The following is an 11,566-nucleotide window of genomic DNA, read 5'->3' as shown; positions in this document are numbered from 1 at the left end:
GAATATCATCATCCCTACTTTCCATTATATCGTAGTAAAATGTAGTAAAAAAATTGGCATGAGGGCAATGTGTTTCCACATTCTTGTGTACTATATGTTTAAAATCCAAGTCTCTCTAACCTAGCAAAAAATCTAAACCTAAGGCCATCTCCAACTGAAGGAGGGTCAGAGGGCTCGTTTTAACCCTTTGGGCCTCCAAGAAATTAATATTTTAATAAACAATGCATGGTCATATTTCTTATCATCTCCAACCGAGGGGCCAGAGTGTCATAGGCAAAACATAACCCTATGACAAAAAACCATCTCCAACCAAGGGTCAAAGGGTTATAGTATGAAATGTAAAGAATTGAAATAAAATGAGGTAAGATAGTATGGAATGGTGAAAAATATGTGAGAAATGGTATAGGAAAAAAATTATAAATAAATAAATAATTGGGCTGGGCAAATGGAAAAAAAAAAAAAAAAAAAAAAAAAAAAGATGGGCTGGCTGGAGATGGCCAGCCCACTGGCCTGATTTACTGGTTTTGGCCCAATGTGGCCCACAAGCCTTTTGACCTAACCCTTAGTTCGAGACAGTTTTCATGTCATTTTAGGTTATTTTCGGTCCTATAGCCCTCTGATCAGAGTGGTTGGAGATGGCCTAATTTCATCATCTCAGGACATTCAACTCGAGTCAACACATCCCTCAAACGTATATCATTTTTTTTTTTTTTTTTTTTTTGGAAGACAGAATAAATAACACCCGGGCAAAGATGCCGAAGAGAAACAGGAAGGCCTACAAAGAGGCTAAAGGACAGTACTAGGAATGGGTAATGCAAGGAGGTAACAGAAACTAAGAGCTGCATCGAATGCTAAAGCGTCTCTCCTCACACTACCAACACAATTAATGAGGAAATGGGAGACCATCATTACACAAAACATGAACAAGGGAAGATGGAGGTCTATCGACCCATATAAAATCACATGCATCCTCACAATACCGCGAAGCCAAAAGGTCCGCTGCCACATTGGCCGATCTTGGAGCCCAAGACCAACAACAATCTTGGAAACCACTCCCCAGAGTACTACATCTCGCAATAACCGGGAATGCTTCCCAACTGCCCTTCCTTGTTATGTCCTTTAAACAAGAAATAGACTCCAACAAGTCAGATTCCACCATTATCATATTCCATCCTCTGGTCATACCCAGCATACAACCATGCCAAATGGCTTTCACCTCCATCATAGCTACACTAGTGGCTTTCTCCTTGTACCTGCATGCCGCCAGAACATTGCCTTCCTCATCTCTAGCCACAGCTCCCGTATATCCTATCCCATCCATTGCACACCAACTGGCATCAACATTAATCTTCACAAAACCCACAATCGGAAGAGACCAACCAACGACAATGATATCATCTCGAGGATTGGTCACAAAAGAGTGTGGTTGGATTGCCAAGGCGTCCTTGAAAGTTGAGGTCGAGTGAGTGATGGCTGCAATCACCTGTGATGGGTAGATAAGTTGTTGATTGAACAGGAAGTTGCATCTTGCCTTCCATATATGCCAGCATGTAATGGCAATATAAGACATCATGTGGTTCCGCAACTCCTTCAAGCCATTGACCGATTCATACATATGCATCAGCCATCTTGCCCATGAAGTAATCACATACCGATTTAATCTAATATTCAGACTTCCCCCAAACCAAATCTGTTGCACCCACGGGCATTCAAGAAATAAGTGTTCAATGGATTCGTCTCGAACCTGGCAGATAGGACACCTAGCAGAAGGGGAAGAGTTCCGATGGTGTGCCGCATGTAGGGACTTCCACAGAAAACACCAAATTTTGGAGGAACATTCAAGTGCCAAACACACTTCCACACAGCTTCAGGAACGAAATCCAACCGATGAAAAGTGGGGCTCGTCAGTGATTGAATACAATTGTGAGCCCAATGGTATCCAGATTTAATAGTAAACATCCCATTCTTCTCAAAAGGCCACACCAATCTATCCCTAAGAGTTGGATCTCCAATTTGAGTCTCCAGGATAACATCCAACTCCTCCACAACCAAGAAAGGTTTCAAAAAGTCGATATTCCACTCCTCATTCTCCGAGTCAATTAACGATCTCACCATAAGGTTTGAGGAGACCTGCACCGTGCCAAGGGGAGATGGTATGCCCACTGGGATGGTCGGGAGCCATCTGTCACCATAATATATATCTTCTTATGAAGCACAACGAGCAGACCAAAAGACCATTTCCCTTGCTAACATAACAAAGCCCTGAATAATATGCACAAACACGTGAATAGCGTACGTTATGACACGATTCTATATAAATCTTTTCAGTTAAAGAAATCAAAGAATGAGAGTTGCACCATCATACAGTTCACATACCTGAATAAGTCTACTGCAGATGTAGAAAAATGATGCAGTAACAAGCTTCGCCTCAAAACCCAGATGCTGGTTTCCTCCTCCTTCCCTTAAGAGTGAAAACATCAGCAGAGTCGATTTGCATAGCTTCTGCCCACACTTCGGGAATGCTTTCAACCTCAGGTGCACCCACTTTGGGCTTCCTTTCACTCTCAGCCATTCCTGTTGAACAGCCATTCCTGATCATCAAACTCAGACTCGTCTTTTATCTTGGGGATGGAAAGTATCTCACTCAGATACTTGGAACTGGGATGTGGTGGTTTTGTAGATGCTCTACCGTTCTCTTTAACTTTTTAACACTAGAAGATGATGGTTTTGTTGAGCTTGCACTGGTTTGTTCAGATGCTCTCAAACGGTTAATTATGGCTTCCTTGATATCTGCTTACAATTGTTGGCTGGCCCCTCCTCTGATAAAAACTCAGGAATAGTTTGGCTTGCTTCAAATTTCCTTCCAATTTCCGCGATTTGACTAACAGATGACCATATAACAACCAATTTATTAACTAATTAATTTAAAATCTGTTAATTTTTTATGTCGTTTTATGTCAGGTTAATAAATCGCCGCCTTGGTATAAATTGTATTGATTTTATCTCAAACTCATGACCAAATATTTAGTTGATTTTAACTTTAAAAGAAGAAAACAAAAAAAATTCAAACGAATGGTTAACTGTTTGGTTCAATTGGTTTGGGTTGGGCTTCCATTTAGTTTTTAAAAACAGAATATACCGGATAATGGGCTCCTCTATTTGAAAGCGGCTGCCCGTTGTTGTGTGTATCCTATTTGTGTTATCTTGTGTATTGACAAAACCTTCCTTTTCCAATGTTCCAAATATATATTGGAAATTAAACAGATACATGATTTAATTTCTCCAATATAACAAAAAATAAAATAAGTGAACATACATCATAGATTCTTAATATAAGATAATATTTAATGTCAGATCATTATATTATACACCTTGAAAATTTTCTTAATTTTTCTAGTTTGAGTTTATAGTATATAATTTTAATAAATACATCGTCAATGCATATTATAATCATCCTAAAACATTTTCCAACTTCTCTCGAGTTTAGAGTTCAGATTTGAGGTGTTAAAATTGTTTTGATGAGATTTTTTTTATGTGCAAAACTTTTCAAGTGCACTAATACATTGACTTCAGCTATTAAAACTGAAAAGGCTGAATGTGCACCGAAGAATTCAAGTTGATAACAACATAATACTATGCATTGTGCAGGGACGGAAGCACTATAAGGCCACTATAGGCCAAGGCCTACCCTCACATTTTAAGGCTTTCTAAATATTTAGGATTATAATTTATTTATTTATTTTGTATTATACTTCTTTTAGTCTACACAAAACTCTTAAATTTTATTCACGAATAATTAAACAAGAGGTCTCTTTTTCTTTGAAACTCCCAACAACACTCATTCAAAAACTAAATTTAACATCTTATTTTATAAAAAAATCAATAACTAGTAGATTTAAAATCTAAAATCTAGTTAAGTTTTATGAAATAAAATTCTTTTATATTGCCAACCAAAGAATAATAAGCATGAGCTTCTTCTCTTCCCCCCACCACATCCCAGGCTTGACTCTACCGTAAGCACAATATTGTCCGCTTTGAGCCCCTACCACACCCTCACAGTTTTGTTTCTAGGAACTCCCACGAGAACTTCTCAGTGGGTCACCCATCTTGGGATTGCTCTCGCGCGAACTCATTTAACTTTGGAGTTTCGATGGAACCTGAAACCAGTGAGCTCCCAAAAGGCCTCATGCTAGGTAGAGATGAGAATATACATATAAGACTTACAGGATCCACTCCCCTGGGCGATGTGGGATGTTACATGAAGTGTCATATATTTTGTCCTCCAAATTCTCAATCCATTCTTCTCATTTTTTGTCCGAAAATTCCCAATTTATTCTATATTAACTTAGGTTGATGTTAGAGAGACTATCTACATATTTTGAGACCACGTGATGATATAACGGTTAATGGTTGGACTACTTCTTTAAATCATTAAAGAAGAAATCTAGTCATCAACCGTCACATTAGGTGGTCTCCAAAATATGGTCTAAAACATTTTTCTCTAGCATTTTTCATTGACTTGATATTGAAGGTTAATTTCTCTTAATCTTCTTTAATTTTGATTAACTACTCCCTATATTAACTGATATTGGAAGGTTAATTTCAACATGAAAAAATGCATTTAGCGCCTTGTAAAATTAAATTAGCCCACAACTCCAAGCATGTATTGTACTCTTTTAAATATTATCTATTTTTTTAACATTGATTTGAGGTCCTCCCAAACATAAAATTCTGATTCCACCGTTGCATGGTGTATAATACAAGCGTCGAAGGATGCCTTGATGCGATGTATTTGGGTCGAGAACAAAAGCACTCGTGGTGTCCGCCCATTCGCAGTATTTACGCCAAGCCTATCCATTGCCTATCCACTCCCTGTCGCAATCTAAACGTCTGTCCACTTAAATTAAACATCCCCACATTCCCCTTCCCCTTCCATGCCACCACCACACCTATTAAAGGAGAACTCTTATGTTTGGAAGAGATCTTAAGTTCGAGTCACCCGCCCGCTCTTTCACGCGTTGGTGAAAGAAAGTCACTTTGTTTAGTCAATCAAATGGTGTGTGGTTGCATCTGTTAACAGTCGGAAAAAGTTGATTTGCAACACTGTTTGAGCTTCAATTATGCACGAGTTAAGGTGTCAAGTGAGATCGCTAAGAGTTTGTCATTGAAGACAATCACAACATAATCTGATCTCAGACGCTAAATCGTCAACCATCATATAATCCAGGGACGAGAATCAGCATAGATCATAACCGAAAAACGCATATATCCGAGTAAAAATTCAACTAAGAAGCACACGGGAAGGAGAATGCAAGTGCTTGGAAAATATATTGAAGATTGGCTTTACAATATTAAAGAATGAGAGCAAGAAAATTCTGAATACACTCTACATGTTCATAGTACAATGACAGACTATATGACAGTGCTCAATAAAACTATATTATCATGTGTAATAAATTACAGCCCACGTCATTCGTTCCAATAGAAGTGTATCATCTCACTTAGAGGCAATGGCTGTGTGGGAAGGGAGGGGACACGGTCAAAAATCGACCATCTAAGTTGTTTGGCTGCAGGGATGGGATGGAGTAACCAGCCGATTGTGGAACTCTGACTGTTGGATGTTGAATTGAACTGCGATAAAGGGATGGGAAATTACAGATATCATGTTAGTTAATATGTTCCTGTGAATAAAACTCGCACACGTAAATTCCAACCACAAGACAACTATTATAGATCATGCACAGCTTCTTGGTCTGTCGAAGTACAATCATAGCCCATAAGAGAGATACGGTCACCACAGCCATAATTATTAAAGCAGAAATGAAACATAATTTTGTCCACCGTCACCACATACACTGTCTATACGATGAGCAGATTAAGCATATTACTATATAGGCACGTGAACTGACCTGAATGATAAAGAAAAGGAAGGCTCTACTGGGGCACAAATTCCACCTTGATCCGGGGGCATAAGAGACCAAAAAACTGGGGAACAGTTGCAACAGCACATCAGTTTCAAGAAAAGAGAAGGTAAATAGTTTTTTCTTGTCTTAATCCACATTTTTCTCCCTGATTAAGGTAGGCCTTCTAATATGAAATGATGATATTAGAGAAAGATCCAAATAATTACCAGATCGTCCAGAATGATCTTCCAAACCAGAACAAAATAATGCATCCTGCAAAATGAATAACATAATTCAAAACAACGGTAAAATATCTAGCATTTGAGTTCTAATGCTATGAGAAGCCACAAAAGTACTGGTGAAAGAAGCCCGTGCACTCACCTCTTTCATATGATGAGGTGCATCATGGCCCACATCTGCAGGGAACAATTGCATAGTAAGATGAGTATAGCCCTCCAAAAAGATACATAAGGAATACTCTAATTATGAAATAAAGAGGAGAAGAATGGAATCATCTCCAGTCAAACACAAATGATTTTAAACTTGAAATTCCATATCATGAAATCTAAATAATGATGCATGGCAGCATGGGAGACAAAAGAATGTGCTATCTAAATGAAGCGAATCATGTGCTACCAGAAGATAATGTCCAGAGGACGAAATAAAGTAGGTTCCACTATTCTGGGGTACCCTGAACCTAACTGGATGAGAAAAGCCAAAACAGAAGCTAGCATGCAAAGCACCGTTCTGGGCCACCCTGAACCCAAGAAAAAGCTATAACAGAAGCTAGCATGCAAAGCACACATTGCAATAAAACCAAAATCTTTTTTGCCAATAATTTGTTTTAAATTTCCCGTTTCCATCCCAATCCATGCCTTATATACTGAGACCACAGGGACAATGATAATTACCGAAGTCTGGAACACTGGGCTTCACAGCTAACGTCAAGCCAAGAAAGCAGTCCTCAGGTTCAGCACCAAAATCGGATAGTTTCAACTCAAGTGTTGGCTTTGCCCCTGTGAAATAAGGCAGAGAAAAAAAAAAAGATCCATTGAAAAAGATAATAAAATGAAAAATATTATTATTGGGCATGAATAAGGGAGGTAGGTACGCAAGAAAGAAAGGGGAAAGGGAAACCTTACCCATGTTACTCAGCTTCAGGTCAAGTGAATCAGGGAGTGAATGAGGAATCCAGCCCACCTATTAGTAAGTTGATCACGTTTATAACATAGAACAGCGTAGAAGAGAAGAAAACTTGAGAACACATATTACCTGGAAAAAAGGATGTTGTAATGATTCATCTGCAGTTGGCCTCCTTGATGGATCCCATGAACATAGTTGCTGCAGAGAGTCAAGAATGCAAGTTAATAAAGCATTAAACAGATATTTATAGTAATTACTGATGGGTGAAAACTGTATAAAAAATTCTCACCGAGATCAAATCAACAGCTTCTGGGCTTGCATTTGGAATGATATCGGAGAGGTTTGCAGGCAAGATCTATTAAAAAAATAATATGGCGAGTGAAAGCCGAGCAATATGAATTGATAGTAACAGATCTATGCAAAAGTTTACCTTCTCAGAATTGATAAAGCTATATAATCGAGAGGCATTTGTCCCTTCAGGAAAGACAGTCAAGTCTGGAGTACCAAGCACACAGCAGATCTTGAAGAATTGGTCTATCTCACTGGCCAAGAAACTAGTTTTGTAAGATGTACAGAAGAAGTTCTTCAACATATTAGAGTTACTAAAAATGAAAAACTTAGCACACATCTATAATGCACTTATTTTTTAAGTACATCACAACAGGTAGAAATAAATGGACTTACTTAGAGGTAACTTCTAATGAATCGTTTTTACGCACATTTTTCTCACCATGACCAAAAACAACAAATATCGAATAAAATAACCACCTTTCACCAGGGAAAATTGGGGATAAGGTGAAAAGCTCAGCTAGGATTGCACCAGTTGCCCACATGTCTGCATATGTTTTCATTTGTTAATCACCAAAGAAGCACAAAGAAATAATCAACCTCATGCTCTCATGCAGCCTAATCATAGATATACAACACCAGTATAACCCTCGATTAAAACTTTTTCACACAGAAATTACAGAACTTCTGGGCGAGGAGCTGTTCAATTCATCCTATTGCCAATCATATTGAACAGGAGTTCAATGAATAGGTAAGAAAGACCATGCTTACCAACTGCAGGAGTGTATAATTTGGACTGCAGCAAGACTTCTGGTGCTCGATACCTAGGACGCCAAACAAGCACCATAAAATTTAAAAGATTAGAGAGCATGCAAAGACATTAGCACACAATAAGACAACACAACTCGACATTAACTCCCCCCCACCCCCCCCCCCCCCCCCCCCCCACTCTCTCTCTTTCTTCTTTTTCCCTCCAAAACCATACACTCAGAAATGTGAAAAATAAAATACGATGGTTGAAGATGACTAACTCACCAGCGTGTGGAAACATATTCAGTGTAAGGAGGCATTGATGATACTTCTCGAGCCAAACCAAAATCAGCAATTTTAAGAACGTCGTTTGTCACCAACAAATTCTCTTCAGGGGAAACAATTGTGTTCGATTAATTTCTTAAGAAACAAATATACAGAGATGCATGGGAACACAATATTGCCAATATGTTTTACCTGGCTTTAGATCTCGGTGAAAATATCCACTTTTATGTAGGTGACTAAGTCCATGCAGCAGTTGAGACATAAAGCTACGAATCTCATCCTCCAAAAAGGGTCTTCCTTGTTCTTTCATTATTTGGTACAAATTATAGTTCTGGAAACATGAACTTTTGAAATCAAAACATCTTCCATGATGAGATTAACTTGACCAACTGGGGTTCATCAACTTTAAATTAAGAGCATGATATCATTTTGTGTGAGATATAAGATATAAAATAAACAAAATTAATCACAGATTAACGAGAAGACAGAAGGTCTCTCACCATGTATTCAAAAATGAGGAACACCTCATTATTTTCCCGGACAACCTCCTTTAACTTTATGATATTTGGATGATACAATTTACGAAGGACCTGGGAAAAAAGAATTTGACTTGTATCAATGGAAACAACCAGATGACATTATCTATTTCATTTAGCAATATGCAAAAGGTAAAAGCTCATATTTATGCATATGGCACAACAATATTGAACAGTTAAAGTTACCACAGGACATACCTTAATCTCTCGTAACCTCCAGTATTCCTCCCAGAAAAAGAACTTCCTCTTCATCTTCTTGACAGCAACCTGAGGTTAGAAAGGTAAAATAAAACTAGGAAGGATTTTAGTTTTTTATAAATGCCTACACTGTTCTCCTAACTAATTCACTCATATAATAGAGACAACAATAAATATTAATTGCGTCTTGTCCCTCAATACTTGTTTAAACCACAAGATCGATAAAATCAAAAACATATGACCAAAGTTCACAAGGGTTAAATGCAAAAACAAATAAATTCACAGGTAAAAATCAAACAAATCTTAAAAGAAGTAATCATTTCTTTAGTAAGAAGAACCATACAATCTCATTTGTTCTCCAATCACGAGCCTTATATACACAACCACAAGTGCCATCACCAAGCTCTTCCAAAATTTTATATCTGGAAAAAGAATTCAAATATACAAAAAACTATAAGAATAAAAAAAATGAAAACCTCTTGATTATAGACGATTCAATGCACTAAAAAGCAACTAACCTTTCCATTTTCAAATGTGAACAGTATACAGTCAAACAATCGTTCAGTGGAATTTAAACAACCTCCAAAAGGAGGTGTCTTCACTGACAACACAGTTTTGGTCACTGGTTTGTAGGCATTGCATAGTGCTTAAGTCTAGCATCAAGCATTTGGCTTCCTTAAGCATCCACTTGTCATTGTAGGAGCGTTTCACAATCGGGAAGAAGTTTATAAACATTTTGCAACCCTCCACTTGAACTCCAGGGACCAAGCATTAAACTCAGGCGAAGAGCGTTAATCCATTTTCTTTACACCTACTAACTTATAGCCTCATATAAAAAACTGGGGCAATTGAGCTGCAGTAGATGGCAAAGTAAGAATTTAATTCCACTTTAACAAACCCAACCATTCTACATCAAACAAAGATCATGTCTTTTAATAGCTACGAGCCTACAAATCACTGTTTGCCTTCTTGGTCAACACAAACAAAGCACGCAGAAAGAAAAACGGAACCGAATAAAAAACTATACAACATTTTGGTTTCCCAAGTTTAAACATCTTAAGTTCGTTAGAATTGCAAGATCAAAGCCTATTCCTTTCGTTATTTCAATCTTACAATGAACTCTACATCAAGTCAAAATTTTGATGCCTTCCCCATCCTATACCTTGTTCAAAGATCAAAGTTCAAACAACGAAATTTTCGAACATAACAAATCTACTAAATCCATATCCCCTCCCGTCCTATCAATTCAAATCCTAAACATGAAACAACAAACTAAAATTAGAAAACAAATCCAAATACACTAAAAAGATTCAAACTTTACAATATCACCATATACAAAATTTAAAATATCACCATACAATTTGGTCCTATTTGATTAAAACCCAACAATCAACTTCACTAATCCAACCCTTGTTAGATATATTGGTACAAAACCATCAAAGAGTAGAAACCCAAATTCAATTTTCTTTCTTCTGCTTTTCCTGATTTTCTTAGCAACCAAACAGGCCCGAAATGAAAACCTCAAGTGTATTTCAATTTGCAAACAGCTAAAAAAAAACAATCCAAAAAGTCATAACCTCGCACAAAATAATAAAAGAAAAATTGAAGGATGAACTTACAAATTTACAATTGATGCTAATAAATTGAGACAACCAGAGAAACAATTAGGCGAGAAGGATAAACAGATCAACAATGTACAAACAGTTTTCCTGGGAAAATTAAGAGGGGAAATTTCGTAGACAAAATTTTCGTTTGAGAGGAGAGGAAACTTGTGAAAGAGAGAAAAATTGGATTGCTGGTGAAGCCTTGTGAGGGAGAAGGATTCCGCATAAGAAGCAAAGGAAGAAGAAACCAAGCAAAATTTTTTATTAAAATTCGAAATATTATTAATTAATTCTAATGATTTTATCAGTTCGTTATATAATTATAATTATATAAAAATAATTATATATAAAGCCAACTGCCTAATGAACAATATTTTTTGGTGTCACAAGCTTCACCAAAAAAATTGAACAAACATGCCCTTCGGAAAAAAAAAAAAAACTTCAAAAGCAACTCAAAATAATGCATAAAATGTGATAAGGTTTTTTCGTCATTTTAACAAAAAAATTTTTTAATAATTCCTAACAATATGCTATCAATAATGTGATTCAATCTGTTGTTTATTAAATATTATTTTTCTATTTTTAAATACGTTTAAAACATTTTAAGAGGCATGTAATGCCAGTTATAAAAAATGTGTTTCGCACTATGATAATAATATAATTCAATAGAAACTAATTTTATTATGTGAATTCAACTGTTTTAATTGGTTTATGAGAGACTTCTTCTAGTATGATCTAAAATTATTCATTTACTTCAAATATTTAACTTTCTTTTTGTCAATTTACACATATAAATATATTTAAAACGTATAAATTACACGTAACACATCGTGATTTAAAAAATGTGTTCTGAGCACGT

At 36.6% G+C, this 11,566-nt stretch overlaps 1 protein-coding gene across 2 annotated transcripts; it reads right to left on the bottom strand.

Moving 5' to 3' along the window:
* Positions 1 to 5,304: 5,304 nt before the first annotated feature.
* Positions 5,305 to 11,029, bottom strand: LOC137729421 (serine/threonine-protein kinase MHK). Of its 2 annotated transcripts, none has more exons than XM_068468367.2 (18): positions 10,723 to 11,029; positions 9,622 to 9,956; positions 9,447 to 9,525; positions 9,104 to 9,172; positions 8,870 to 8,959; positions 8,562 to 8,700; positions 8,370 to 8,472; positions 8,106 to 8,158; positions 7,815 to 7,881; positions 7,477 to 7,588; positions 7,336 to 7,401; positions 7,176 to 7,244; positions 7,046 to 7,103; positions 6,815 to 6,919; positions 6,285 to 6,319; positions 6,131 to 6,176; positions 5,910 to 5,985; positions 5,305 to 5,631 (listed from the first exon to the last, which is right to left on the bottom strand). In XM_068468367.2, exons 2-18 carry the CDS (start codon positions 9,627 to 9,629, stop codon positions 5,502 to 5,504), a joined length of 1,305 nt encoding a protein of 434 aa, XP_068324468.2. In that variant the 5' UTR covers positions 9,630 to 9,956; positions 10,723 to 11,029; the 3' UTR covers positions 5,305 to 5,501. The 2 variants fall into 2 exon arrangements, with proteins under 2 accessions (XP_068324468.2, XP_088534027.1); XM_088677901.1 differs by having other exon boundaries at positions 7,731 to 7,881; positions 10,723 to 11,001.
* Positions 11,030 to 11,566: the final 537 nt, after the last annotated feature.

This window comes from Pyrus communis, chromosome 10, assembly GCF_041283825.1.
Source record: "Pyrus communis isolate YQ-2024b chromosome 10, ASM4128382v1, whole genome shotgun sequence".
Classification (NCBI taxonomy): Eukaryota; Viridiplantae; Streptophyta; class Magnoliopsida; order Rosales; family Rosaceae; genus Pyrus; species Pyrus communis.
The sequence above is the reverse complement of the archived record's forward strand: the minus strand, read 5'-3'. Positions and strand labels throughout refer to the sequence as shown.

Bases quoted from the DNA above. Each gene is read 5' to 3' on its own strand.
- LOC137729421 (XM_088677901.1), bottom strand. The intron at 8,960-9,103 runs GTATGTCCTGTG...CTTTTTTCCCAG, and splicing joins GGAGGTTACGAGAGATTAAG to GTCCTTCGTAAATTGTATCA. The intron at 5,986-6,130 runs GTAATTATTTGG...ACTGTTCCCCAG, and splicing joins AGATCATTCTGGACGATCTG to TTTTTTGGTCTCTTATGCCC.